The 14,863-nt window shown below is 50.3% G+C and overlaps 1 protein-coding gene across 1 annotated transcript in view; it reads right to left on the bottom strand.

The window, feature by feature from the left end:
* The window catches only part of LOC142302077 (complement C3-like), a 339,126-nt gene that overhangs the window by 303,745 nt on the left and 20,518 nt on the right, over positions 1-14,863 (bottom strand). The window contains exon 3 of the mRNA XM_075343156.1: positions 2,682-2,844. Coding sequence (XP_075199271.1) covers positions 2,682-2,844 — 163 coding nt within the window. The remainder of the gene's footprint in view (positions 1-2,681; positions 2,845-14,863) is intronic.

Below are 14,863 nucleotides of genomic sequence, written 5' to 3'. Positions count from 1 at the left end.
AAGCCTCATGGGCTCCACATATGTCTATTTGTAATTTATAAGGTATACTTTCATGGGAAAAAATCTTTTTGATATATACAGTATGTTTGGACATTAAACTATTTATTGGTTAAATGTATATCAGTCTTTTTAGGTGTCAGAGTAAAATATACAAAATAGGATATATCCGGACCTACTGAACAATTGCCTCATGGGAGAGCCTTTAACATCACCTGTGTCTAATTATGGATATCCTTTAAGAGATGCCATGTGACTGAATGGATCAAGCTCTAACAAAGGACCATGTGTCTGAAACCCATAGCTGTTTTTATATTTTTCTGCCCCTTGGGGTCTTGTAATGTCTTTTTTCGTTGTGCTACATGCCGTTTTTTGAATTTTATGAGTAAGTTTGTAATAAAGCCTGTAAAGATTTTATCTTGAGGGCATTGGAGCTGGATTTTATTTTTTTTTCCTTTTGCTGATTGCTCCACCGGACAGGGTGTTTCCTTGCTCCATGGAGGGGAAGCCCAGGCACAGGTGAGCTATCTATACCTTACTATGCTACTGGTAAGCATGTCCTGTTCTAAGTGTTGCGGACGGGGACCAGACCACTGCAAGGGGGTGCTCGAATCCAGGTTCGTTACTGTGGCTCGAGTGGCAGCCGGGTGAATTTACAGGGGAAAAGTTTGTCAGTGACGCCACCTGTGGGTTGCGGTGATGGTTGGTGACACTGCCGCTGTCTGGATATGGGATGCCCGGGGCTGATAGAGTGGGGCAGCAGGATGGTATCCCCTCCACGGGTAGGGGAGATGTTGTCCCAGGGGGCCCAGGTATACGGGGAAATATGCTGCGGAGAGTGTCATGCAGGGCTGGACTGGGCAAGAATGGTGTACTCACAGTTCCAAGGAAATTCACACAGAGTCCAGTAGTAAACCAAATTGCCAGTGACTGGTAACCTGCGGCGATTGTATTCGGGTCCCACACCCTGGTACAGCAAACAGGGGTCCCTTCCTCCTGCACTCAGTGTTTGTGTCTTCAACAGGACAACTCCGCTTGAAACGGTGGAAGTACACTCCCGGTAACTTTGTATGTTGGGAGCTGTGGCCCGTGAAATCTGACCCTTGGGATCTCTATGGGTTCTGACGGACACCCTATTCCCCCGCGTTTGGGCTTCTGTTTCGCTCTCTGGATTTGCTGGTGGGAGAAGACGTGGAATCTTGTCCCCAGCTGGCTAATTGACAAGGGGCTTGAAACCTTCCTCGCCCTAGGGTCCAGGTACCCCGACTGTGCACGGCCTCCAGACCGGATTCCCGCTGTCGGCACCGGCGGGCTACAACCCTGCCCCGATCCACTTAAGGTCTCCCGCGACCGCATCTCCATCGCCTGTGGTCCTGTTTGCCGTCTGCCACCTAGTCAGTAGTCTGGTAGTCCAGGGGCACCAACCCCTGACTCCGCTGTCACTCCACACTCCTCTCTCCTCGACTGTCAGCACTCAACTCCAACTCAACTTCAACTTGTCCCTCCCAGAACACCTCAGGACTCCTAGGTGGGCGCTCCCATCAGCCTGGTCCCGCCCACTGGTGTGTCCCTATTGTCATTGGGGGGTGACTAGGCTTTACTGGCTGGTGTTATGTACCTGGGTGTGGGTTTGTGTTGGTGTGCCAAGGAGGATGGAGTCCTGCACCTGGCAGATCTGTGCAGTCTCTGTGACAACCTGGTTTTGCCAGGACGTCACACAAGCATTTTGCCTTTTTTTTAGTGATTTTCCTGGCCAATCACAACCTTGCCAATACTTGATATGGCTGTGATGGAGCCAGAAGTACCCACGCCAGAAAAGCTTGCTAATTGGCTGCTCTGCAGCCTTTCAACAAGCTTTATTCAGATTACAAATCTGAACAGGAACCGGACATGCAGGCAAAAAGTCTGTGTTCGGGTCTGGGACCGGGACATCTTGTATTCGGTATGAACCTGGAAATTTACAGTACGGTTCACTCACTCCTAAAAATTATCAAGTTTTTCTAGGTGACAACTAGTTTTGTAAAAAAAAATATGAGACAACAGCAAAGCATTTTTATCAAACTATCCAAAAATTATCCCATTTTTTCTTGAGACAAAACAGGTGTACTGCTTTGAACATGAAGAACTGATTGTTTCATAACTGGGAGTGAAAATTGTTCATTATTTTGGTGCGTATCTTGTTTACTAATTACAAAATAATTAGTCAATTACAAAAGTTATTTCTCAAGCTGCCCGAAAGCATCCCTTTTTTAGACAGACAAAATAGGAGTATGATTTTCAAATTAAAAAAATATGGCTTTCTGTCCCCAAATCTTTTAAAAAATTATCCCTATTTTGGAAAATGTTTCCTATTTTTCCCCCCTAAGGAGAATACATTTCTCAGCATCACTATCTAATGCTGTAAAATATAGTGGGAATACTTTAGACATGTGGATTGCTTAGATATGTAGTGGCGGCAGCAGAAAAAGCACGGTGGAGAGTCCAGATTGTGTCTCTGTGAAGACAGTGCTGCTGAAGTGTTTGCCAGCGTACTATTAAAAATGCAACCAAGGTGCCATGCATATTAGGGTCTTGTTGTATACTAACCATCTACCTTTGTAATATTTACTCTGTAGATGCCTAATTTTTTGTGTATTTATAACTGAAGCTAATTTCTACACTTCAACTATGTCATAACATTGTACCTGTGGATCCTGGGGTGTAGATGGGTTTGTCAGTCTGTACAAATATATATCCACTTTGAAAGGACAACAGGACAACTTTCTCCAGAGAGCATTGCGGAGAGATTACAGTGATATACGCATACTGTTTCTTATTTGAGTCTTTTTCCAAATTTTCTGAAGAAATCTGAAAAACACAAAAAAAAACCAGAAATCATCCAGGGAAAAATATGTAAAAAAAGGAACAGCTTTTTTTCATGTCTTAGAAAAACCTCTTATTCCCAGCACTCATCTTCTGGCCAAAATGATAAATTATTAAGAGTAAATTTTTTTCTAGATAATCATAAAATGAAGATATATACAGTCATATGAAAAAGTTTGGGCACCCCTATTAATGTTAACCTTTTTTCGTTATAACACTTTGGCTTTTTGCAACAGCTATTTCAGTTTCATATATCTAATAACTGATGAACGGATGGTAATATTTCTGGATTGAAATGAAATTTATTGTACTAACAGAAAATGTGCAATCTGCATTTAAACTAAATTTGACCGATGCATAAGTATGGGCACCTCAACATAAAAGTGACATTAGTATTTTGTAGATCCTCCTTTTGCAAAAATCACAGCCTCTAGTCGCTTCCTGTAGCTTTTAATGAGTTCCTGGATGAAGGTAGATTTCACCATTCCTGTTTACAAAACAATTCCAGTTCAGTTAAGTTTGATGGTCGCCGAGCATGGACAGCCGCTTCAAATCATCCCACAGATGTTCAATGATATTCAGGTCTGGGGACTGGGATGGCCATTCCAGAACATTGTAATTGTTCCTCTGCATGAATGCCTGAGTAGATTTGGAGCAGTGTTTTGGATCATTGTCTTGTTGAAATATCCATCCCCTGCGTAACTTCAACTTCATCACTGATTCTTACACATTATTGTCAAGAATCTGCTGATACTGCGTTGAATCCATGCGACCCTCAACTTTAACAAGATTCCCGGTGCCGGCATTGGCCACACAGCCCCAAAGCATGATGGAACCTCCACCAAATTTTACTGTGGGTAGCAAGTGCTTTTCTTGGAATGCCGTGTTTTTTTGCCTCCATGCATAACACCTTTTGTATGACCAAACAACTCAATCTTTGTTTCATCAGTCCACAGGACCTTCTTCCAAAATGTAACTGGCTTGTCGAAATGTGCTTTTGCATACCTCAGGCGACTCTGTTTGTGGCGTGCTTGCAGAAACAGCTTCTTTTGCATCACTCTCCCATACAGCTTCTCCTTGTGCAAAGTGCGCTGTATTGTTGACCGATGCACAGTGACACCATCTGCAGCAAGATGATGCTGCAGGTCTTTGGAGGTTGTCTGTGGATTGTCCTTGACTGTTCTTACCATTCTTCTTCTCTGCCTTTCTGATATTTTTCTTGGCCTGCCACTTCTGCGCTTAACAAGAACTGTACCTGTGTTCTTCCATTTCCTTACTATGTTCCTCACAGTGGAAACTGACAGTTTAAATCTCTGAGACAACTTTTTGTATCCTTCCCCTGAACAACTATGTTGAATAATCTTTGTTTTCAGATCATTTGAGAGTTGTTTTGAGGAGCCCATGATGCCACTCTTCATAGGAGATTCATATAGGAGAACTACTTGCAAGTGGCCACCTTAAATACCTTTTCTCATGATTGGATACACCTGCCTATGAAGGTCAAAGCTCAATGAGGTTACAAAACCAATTGAGTGCTTCATAAGTTGGTAGAAAGTAGTTAGGAGTGTTCAAAACAAGAAATTAATAAGGGTGCCCACACTTATGCACCTGTCAAATTTATAATAGAAATAGCCAACTGGATCAGGTATAAATAAGTAAGTATAGAACTAGCCAAATACCAGCTAAAAAAGACGCCTAAAAAAATAACTTTTAATGAATACCGTTTAAAAGCTGTTCAAACAACAAAACACACATAAATTGCACCGCATGTGCCAGATGTGAAAGGGTGTAGTGGCTCTGATCCTCTCTAGGTAGCAGCAGAAGGGCATCAGAATGCACAAAGGACAGACACCCACTACACAGCAGTGATACAGATGTAGAATGCCCTCAGGAATACTTGGTAGTACTGTCTATAAGAGCCAGGTGACCCTAAAAAAAATGGCATCTTCTCAAATGCAAGATGTCTTTCTGACAGGGAGTATATTGTTTACCATTGCGCTACAAAACTTTAAAGGGCATAGTTTACACTGCCTCTCATAAAACAGTGATTCTCAGGTTTATCTAGCTTTGATGACAAAACGCACACCACTCTGGGGTAGTCACCATGATAAATCTCAACAGCTAGAAAAGAAAAAGGAACCGTCTCACCAGTTTCATGTAGCTAAGGTCTGATGTTCCTGTTAAATCACTGTCAGTCTGTCAGATAGCTGGCCTTCCATGAATCCCCCGATCCTCCCAGGTATTGCTGCAGGATCCGGTTCTTATGCCAGCTTCTGATAAAGCTAGGGCTCCACTCTCAACGTGTTTCCCTTATCATCAGGAGAGCGAAGTGTCTGGACAATAAATGTCCTCACATGGATAGACACATGTGAAGTCCCGACCTCAAGCGTGCAACAGACTGCACAGCACTCTCCTGATGATAAGGGAAACGCGTTGAGAGTGGAGCGCGAAACCGAAGTCCCGCCCCCTGGGAACAGAGAGTGTCGGAGAGCGTGCGGCTGCAAAAGAAGCCGTGCAGAAGGTGTGCTGTGAAAAGACCAAGGGGGGGCGGGTGAAGATCCCATCCCATGTGACCAAAGGGATAAAGGGCAGGGACTCCAGGACTCTGCCACCCGTCTAGTTCCTGGACATCCACCGTGCAGCATGTCTGTCCCGTCCGGCAAGCCCGAAATCCCGGAGCCCATACCTGGAACAGTGGCATGGGTGGAAGCCCGGACGACGCAGATATGTCGCCGTCTACAGCCCCAAGTACGTCTCCTAATGGAAAGGTGGGTGGCCGAAATTGAGGAAGTGGCTGCGGCCGTGCGGATACGCGAGGTGGAGGCAGTGTTGGAGGAGCGGGTAGGCGACCCACATCCCTATGTCCCCGAGGGTACGGCCACTGTGGCTGAGGGGCCCAGTCTGCTCCCGTTCACCCTCCTGCTTCCCCCGCCGTCCGTATCGGTTGCCGCTGCCCCGCCGATTGGTCCGCTGCCCCCGACACCGGCAGCGAAGTCCATCCCACCTGCCCACGAGGACAGGCCTGTAGATGCCGCCCGTGGACGGCCCTTCGTTCAGCCCGCACTGATCCCGTTGCCGAGGAAGGTTCCCCGGGAGGTGCCCGTCCGCAAGGTGAGCCCGCCGGTCCCGGAAGTAACCGCGCCCAAAGAAGTTCCGGCCCCAGCAGTCCGCCCGGCCATGGAGAGAGTGGAAGTGGCCCGGAGGAAGACCCAGCAGGTGAGGCTCGTTGCTCCCGAATCCCAGGCCTCGGCAGAGGCAGCACAGGGTTGCCGTTGCAGAGCAGCACCACATGCCACGCCACTGCAGGACTCCCCAGTCTCGAGAATACCGGTCGTAGCCGGTACAGGGGAGCTCCGGCAGGGCCCAACCCTAGCGCAGCAAGAGCAGGTGAATGCTCCATACTGGGAGCGGCGGCCGAGCCAGCTGGGCTGGGAAATCGCACCTCGGGAACGGCAGAAGGAAGAGCTGTTGGCCTGCACCATCTGCGAGAAGGAAAATCTACGGAGTGCCACCTATCGGGTGCGGGGCCCGACCTTTGAAGGCCAAGTCCATCGGTTTGACCCCCAGCGTGGGTGGGGGTTCATCTTTGAACCGGGCATGGAGGCTGAAATCTTCGTCTCCCGTCGGGACATCAACTCCCACCTCCCGATGGGCCACCCAGACCGTGACCTGTTACCCGGTGATCTGGTAACTTACACCCGTCACTGCGGGGAGAGGGGCTGGTTTGCCCTTGGTGTGAAAAGGAGGGAAGGCCACAACGTTCCTAGGCGGCCCCAGTTCCCTCCCCCGCCATACAGTTCCGAGGTCCTGGTTGAGAAGGAGTACGAGGAAGAAAGTTAAAGAGCGGTAGCGGTCCCGGCTACCATGTTAAAGTCCTCATTGGGACCATCCTGCCCGTCCCCGTTGGGACTTTAAAAGAAAAATGCTTTACACCATTTTAATAGACAAGGCCGAGAAATTGCAGGCCACCCAATAACTTTTGGGCCTTGTAAATAGCCCCTTGGACCACCCTCCTGTCCTACAGTTTCCGGAGAGGCTGGTTGGAGGAAGGGCCTGCAGCAGAGGAGGCCGGGGTCCTGTCACCAGAGCAACCGGTGACAACCCTCCGGGTCAGGGGTCCCCTGGACATGGGACCTCTGAGAGACTGCCGGGTATGGAACTTTGTACCCGGCCCATTGTGGGCAATACCCGTACCTGGGCCTGTTTCCTGGACTGGGGAAAAGGGGTGCTGACCTGGTTTTCTTAGAGGCAGCATCAAGGTGCAGGTTTGCTTGGGTGGGCAAGCGGAAGGACCCGGTCCCGTTCCCGTTAATAAAAATGTTATAATATTTGGAACGTTTAAGTAACCTGCCTCCCGTAAGGGTAGATTCTACAGTTTCCTTATGTAACTACTGTTAGTATACTTGTATTTGTGTTTTTGTATTTTTATCTTTTTCAGTTAGGCCCCTTTCACACGTCAGTGATTCTGGTACGTTTGTGCTTTTTTTTAAACGTACCAGATTCACTGACATACGCAGACCCATTATAATCAATGGGTCTGCTCACACATCAGTGATTTTTCACTGAACGTGTCTCTGTGCAGCGTGCACGCGTGTCCGTGACGGAGACATGTCCATTTTTTTCTGGCATCACGGATGTCCCACGGACCACACTATGGTGTGATCCATGAAACACGTGCCAGAAAAAAACGTGCTTCTAAAATAAAAAGCATTTTTACTCACCCGGCTCCAGCGATGCTCTCTGCAGCCTGTTCTGCCTGCTGCTTCTGAGCCGGCTCATTATTGTCGCGCATATTCATGATGCACGACACAGCCGACCCGGAAGCAGCTGCTGCGGGGGTCTGCGTCGGCCGGATGCTGTACCACGGGAGCAATCAGCACCAAGGACAGCAGGAGCGGGCACAGGTGAGTTGATTTCTAAGTGCAATCACGGGCCACGGAGAATGGAGCCCGGATTGCACTTAGACAACCCACGTGTGCCGTGAATCACGGCACACGGAGGGACATGGGCGTGTTTTACACGTCAGTGAAGAACGTCACTGTTTTTCACTGAAGTGTGAAACGGGCCTTACAAAAATAAACCAGTGGTGGTCGGGCAGCCCACGGACGGTCTGCATTCAACCAAGGGGGAGTGTGACACCCTGGACTAGCCAGGTAGTCACAGTTAGACCCTTGTGTGGCGCCCCAGGACCTGGTCGCCACAACAGCATTGCCCTTCCAAAGGGTTAATGCTGTGCCTGGAGGTAATGGGGAGGTCCATTGGCCAGCAAGTTTAACATCCACCGCAGTTCTCCCTCCGGCCAGCAGGGGGAGCTCTGAACCTGGAATTCCAGGGAGGATTCCTTAAGTCTGACCTGAGGGAGGAAGTAGCAGACAGTCTGTAGAGAGAAGTGATAGTGAACAGACGCAGAGTAGTGCTGTCCTGTGGATCTGGGGCCTAGAGCTAGAGCAGCTTGGCCCAGGGAAGCAGGAGTAGCAGAGAGGCAGCGGAGAGACTCGGACATCAGAGTCTGTGGCCACCAGGGCTTAAAATACTCCCTGGTAGCCGAATCCGAAGGGCAGGAGAGCTGCAAGCACCTGGCCCATAAACAGCCCGAAGGTACAGCTGCAGCATCAGGGCTCGGTGTGGACTCCAGCAGAGAAGCACTAGAGAGGGCCTGCGCAGCCTGCTACAGAGGGAAAGGGACGTACCATCGGTCCCAGCAGCAAAGAGGGCCATTGCTGGATTCAGAGAAGCAGGGTCCTATCATAACAAAGAAAAGCACAGGAGTAAGCCTCATACTCAGCTGGCCAGAAAGATTCCCCCAAGTACTTCCAGGCCGACCGGATCCCCATCACCACCTGTAACGGTCTCCCAGGACTGGACTGTTCCCAAAGTAAAAGAGGAAAAGGTAAAGAGACTGTTGTTTGTGCCTGGTTCTTTCATTGCCTGTCGGCCCTGCACCGTGTTAGCCACACAACACCATAGACTTTCACGAGCACTAACAGTGTCCCCGGGGCTCCGCTCCACCTGTGGGGAGCAGTACCACCATTGCTGCTATATCATCACCCCGGAGGCCTCACACAGCAGCGGCGGCTTAATAGCCGCAGACCACAGGTGGCGTCACGAACACAAACTTTATTCATCAAGCCACATATTCTACTGACACCCACCAGGGCCACGGAGCCGGGCCCAGCCACCACTGACTACCTCCGGACTAGTCCGGCCCGGCACCGGGTGTCCCATAGCCCTGGGGTGGGCGAGTCAACTTTGGCGTCACGAACAGGATTTCGTGCCCGGTCCCACCGGGTACTGTGCGCCTGCAGAAACTGTGCTTAAAAGACTGTGTTATTGTTTGCAAACTGCCGCCGCCATTAGCCTCGCCGAGCGCAGGAAGAAGGGGGCGTGCCAGACAAAGAGCGCGGAGGGAGCGCGCCATCAGAGCAGAGCGCTGTTAACCCCGCTCGACCCAGAAGTGAATTTGAAAAGTGAACGGAGCCTGGTAAGGTTCACTAAGGGGGAGGAAGATGTCCGACTCGGAGGAAGGGCAGGTGGCTGCCATAGCCCGAAACGCCGCAGCACCAGCCGAAGCAATCCCAGTCGCCGTCGCCCCAGCCCCCGCTGTAGCGCCAGTAATGCCGATCACAATGCCGTACATCCCGGGAGCGGAATGGCTGCCGCAGTACTCCTGGGAGTCCCATACCTTGAGCGACTTCAGAGAAAGTCTGCACAGCTTGTTCCGGGTGTATCCGCTGACTGAGAGTCAGAAGGTGGGCATATTAATGGGGCAGCTAGCCGGCGCGGCCCAGCGTGAAGTGAAGTCCTGGCCTGATACAGATAAAGGGACAGCAACCCAGATACTGGCCAAGCTAAAGAGTACTTTTGACACCCGCACCGCAGCAGAAATAAAGATGAGATTCTTTGGGTGCAAACAACGGGCCGCAGACAGCATACGGGACTATGCCTTAAACTTGCAGGAGGCCCTGAAAGCAGTTAAACAGGTGGACCCAGAGAGTATACGTGAAGAAGACAAACTCCTAACTGAGCAGTTCATAGAGGGGCTCCTGTCAGATGCCCACAGGACCCAGCTGCGTATCATGGTCCTGCAGAACCCTGCTTTGGACTTTGCAAAGTTTAAGGACCAGGCCATCCAGGTACTGAGAGAATCTAGACCGAATGACCCAGTACCCCTCCGGCCTCTTGCTATCACGTACCCTGGGGTGGTGCCTGCAACACGAGCCGCTGCAGGGGCTGAGGCGCAGTCCCTGGATAAGGATCCCACTGCAGAGCTCAGACAGCAGGTCCAGGAGCTGACCAAGACTGTAGCTGCCCTTGCCAAGACCGTGCAGTCTCTACAAGTGACCCCCTCGCCTGCAAGAATCGAGTTGGCCTCCAGCCCAGATGACGTCCCATGGATGCGACAGAGGAGGATTCCGCCGACCCGAGGAAAAGACACAGACCGGTATGATTCAACGGGACAACCGATCTGCCGCCGCTGCAGACAGGCGGGCCACATTGCACGACACTGTCCTTTAAATGGGCCGAGCCTGGGGCCAGGAGCCAACCCCCAGGTGTAAGGAAGCCCGGCTCAACCCCCAGCCGCAGCAAGTATGTGGGAGGACGACCGGTCCTTCCTATTGTGCTGGATGGGATCCCTTTGAATGCCCTTCTGGATACGGTAACAACCATCCCTTATAAACTGTACAAAAGATATTGGGCTGATTCAGACATTGACCATGGCCCAGATGATGATTTAACAATTGTGGCCAGTAATGGTCAGCCCTTACCTCAAATTGGGTATAAAGCAGTAACCATTAAAGTGGGGCGGGTAGAATTGCCATGTCAGGGGATGATAATTGTAGATATTGATCGCAAAGAATCTGACCCACTGCTAACCATTGGTACAAATGTGATAGAAAATTGTATTGCCGAAGTGATAATTTTGTTGCAACAGGCGTCTGAAACTGCCAACTCCGGGCAGCAGCGTGCCCTACAGAGGGAGATCAGAGCCCTGATGAGGAGGCAGCAGGTAGAGCTGGCCGGAGGAGAAATTGGCAGTGTGAGGGTAAGTGACCCCCTCCCCATTGCAATACCCCCAAGAAGTGAAATGTTGATATGGTGTCGGGCAGCAATAGGCCTCAAGGGTCAGGATTACCATGCCTTGGTAGAACCGGTGTATTCAGACAGTAGGCCTGGAGTCCTGATAGCCAGAGGGGTAGCAGACGTTCGCAAGGGGAGAGTGCCCATCCGTGTCCTGAATTGTGGGGAGGAGGAAGCCAAATTGCCCCGGTACGCCACTGTAGCAAAACTGTACACTGTCAGCAACAATACCATCAAAGCAGTGGAACCCTCGATCCCGTCCGACCAGGCGGAAGACAATGGCTCCAAGGGGCAGCTGGAAAACTGGTGCCAAAAATTACATGTGGGCACCGACTCCACCCCCTCACACCAAAAGCATGGGGTTTACCGGGTGGTACAGGAGTACGAGCGGGTCTTCAGCAAACACCCCCTAGATTTTGGGCAGGTGAAAGGGGTTAAACATCAAATCCCCACGGGTGATCATCATCCCATTAAAGAGAGATACCGCCCTGTACCCCCCGCACAGTATCAGCGTGCCAAAGAGATGTTACGGGAAATGAAGGAGGCTGGGGTTATCAGAGATAGTTGTAGCCCCTGGGCAGCTCCACTAGTGCTCGTAAAGAAAAAAGTTGGTACAATGAGAATGTGCGTAGATTACAGGCAAATTAACCGCATTACACATAAAGATGCTTATCCACTACCCAGAATAGAGGAGTCACTAACAGCCTTAAAGTCAGCTAACTATTTCTCCACCTTGGATCTTACCAGTGGGTATTGGCAGGTTCCCGTGGCAGAGGCGGACAAGGAGAAGACTGCATTCACGACACCAATGGGCCTCTGCGAGTTCAACTGTATGCCATTCGGGCTCTGCAACGCCCCAGGGACATTCCAAAGGTTGATGGAGTGCTGCTTGGGCCACCACAACTTTGAAACCGTGCTGTTGTACCTGGATGACGTCATAGTCTACTCCAAGACTTATGAAGACCACCTGAGGCACTTAGCAGACGTGTTTGAGTCCTTGTCGAAATATGGCCTGAAGATAAAGCCGTCCAAATGTCACCTCTTGAAGCCAAAGGTACAGTACCTGGGTCATGTGGTCAGCGCAGAAGGTGTGGCACCTGATCCGGAGAAAGTCACCGTAATCAAGGACTGGCCAAGACCCACCACGGTAAAGGAGGTGCGGCAGTTCCTTGGGCTGGTGGGCTACTACCGAAGGTTCATTGATGGTTTCACAAAGATAGCAGCGCCCCTTCAAGATCTCCTGGTGGGCCAGCCAAAGCAGGCTAAGAAGCAGAGCCCTCCATTTGAATGGAGCAGCCAAGTAGAAACATCCTTTGTCCGGCTGAAGGGGGCTCTCACGGGAGAAGAAATTCTGGGCTACCCTGACTACAGCCAGCCGTTTGTACTGTATACAGACGCCAGCAACGTGGGACTGGGAGCAGTTCTGTCCCAGGTGCAGGGAGGCAGAGAGAAGGTGATAGCTTACGCCAGTAGGAAGCTTCGGCCCACAGAAAGGAATCCAGAAAACTACAGTTCCTTCAAGCTGGAGTTCCTCGCTATTGTTTGGGCAGTGACTGAACGCTTCAAGCACTATCTGGCATGGGCCAAGTTCACCATCTTCACGGACAACAATCCGTTGACACATCTGGCAACAGCCAAGTTAGGTGCGTTGGAACAGCGATGGATGGCCCGGCTGTCTAACTTTGACTTTACCATCAAGTACCGGGCTGGCAAGAAGAATAACAATGCTGATGCGCTGTCCAGAATGCCTCACTTACCCGAGCCTGGAGAAGACCTGGATGAACTCGAAGAGATAGAGTTACCGGCTTTCCATCACCGAGGCGTTTCCCAGTGTGAGCATGCTGTAGGAGTGAAGCGCTCGAGCCAGCACGAGGTCTCGGTCAACCCATTACTCCACCATAATTGGGAAGAGACACAGAACGGTGACCCGGCCTTGCGATTGGTCAAAGAAAAGCTAGCACAAGCTGAGACCCATCTTGGCCCAGATGCTCCAGAAGAAGCCCAGCAGCTGTGGAAGGAGAGGGGACGACTGTTCACATACCAAGGCAAGCTCTGCAAGAGATATGTCAACTGGCGAACGAATGAACTCGTCTGGCAGATAGTGGTCCCACAGAGGGATGCTCCAATGGTCCTAGCAGCTTATCATGATAACGCAGGACACTTCGGGTGGAAGAAGTTGGAGACCCTACTCCGTGATCGGTTCTACTGGGTGCACATGAGAAAGACAGTCGAGAAGTGGTGCCGAGACTGTGGTCCGTGTAATCTGAGGCGGAAAGATGATGCCAGCCAGAGGTCTCCCCTACAGCCAATTGTCACGAAGCAGCCCCTGGAGTTGGTGGCCCTGGACCACGTGAAGTTAACACCAAGCCGGTCAGGCTATGTGTACGCCCTCACCATTGTGGACCATTACTCTCGTTTCCTGGTAGTAGTGCCCGTGAAGGACCAGACAGCCAGAACAGCCGCTAGAGCATTTCAGGCATACTTTTGTCGACCTCACAGTTACCCTGAAAGGGTACTGACTGATCAAGGTCCTGCATTCGAGGCAGAAGTGTTCCAAGAGTTCTGTAACATGTACGGTTGTAAGAAAATCAGAACCACACCGTATCACCCCCAAACCAATGGATTATGCGAGAATATGAACCATGTGGTTATTGATATGCTCAAGACTCTACCTCTGGAAGAAAGAAACCAATGGCCATTGAAGTTACCAGATCTGGTAGACCTGTACAACCATATCCCAGTAAATTCGACCAACTGCAGCCCTGCTTACCTGATGCGAGCAAGACCTGGCAAGTTACCTGTAGACTTTGAGATGGGGACTGTGTCACCTGAAGCGGTTCAGGAGATAGAAGATTGGGATACAGAGCGACAACAGCAGTACCGCAAAGTCCAGGAATGCGTAGAAAGGAGCCTGTCTCAAGCAAGAACGAGACAAGAGCAGCATTACAATCAAACAGCTCCAGCAACTCCCTTAGCACCTGGAGAACAGGTCCTCAAGAAAAAGTGGAGGGCGCATAAATTAGATGATCAGTGGGAGAATGAACCCTACACCATTATCCCCTCCAACTTTGACAATAGTAAGGTATGCCTCATAAGCAGAGATGAAGGCAAGACCTATCAAGCAGTTTCTCGAGACCGCCTGAAAGCATGCCCCGAACGGTGCAGAATCCAAAAAGAAGTAGAAGAAGTACAAGAAAGTCCCCAAAGTCCAGAAAAAGAGGAAGAGATGATCCAAACAATCCTTGGAAAATTCCCCAAAACTTGGACCCGAATAAACAATGCCATAGTGGTACCAGTGTTGACGTTCCCGCAGTTGGTCGAGCCAGAAACAGAAGAGGTTCCAGATCCACCTAAAGAACCGTCCGCTCCAACACGAGATGACACGCCAGCAGTGGAACAGGAGAATCAACCCCCTGTCAGTGGTGAACCTGTCATACCCTTGGCGACTCTTAGACCACATAGGCAATCATCACGCTTACCTATCGGGGTTGGGCCTACCTGTAGTGCTGAGGTAGAAGACACACCAAGTAGTCAGGGACAAACACCAGAGCTACGCAGGTCTCAACGCAGCACTCGGGGACAGCCCCCTCCAAGGTATAGAGAGTAAAAAGAAAGAGTACTTATTAGAATGTAAATAGTTATGTGAAATGTCTGTAATGTTGTGTACAAAATGTTTTTCTTTTTTGATTGAGAAAATAGACAATTGGGCCACTGGACTATGGGTGGCCAACACCTAGCTGTACATAGTTAACACCAGTGTGCCCAGCACCCCTGAAGAAAAACCCATCCGGCGTGCATAGAGTGGGGTCATCAATGCTCTGACGCACGCCCAGAGCCTACGTTGGGGGTTTTATCGCGGCGGGTCCCCCATGGAGCAGTGTAACGGACACCCGGCAGGGAGCCACACTGGACTCTTATAGTTGTT

The sequence above is a fragment of the Anomaloglossus baeobatrachus genome, chromosome 4, assembly GCF_048569485.1.
Source record: "Anomaloglossus baeobatrachus isolate aAnoBae1 chromosome 4, aAnoBae1.hap1, whole genome shotgun sequence".
Taxonomy (NCBI): domain Eukaryota; kingdom Metazoa; phylum Chordata; class Amphibia; order Anura; family Aromobatidae; genus Anomaloglossus; species Anomaloglossus baeobatrachus.
Note: the sequence above shows the minus strand (reverse complement) of the source record. Positions and strands in the feature narration are given on the sequence as shown.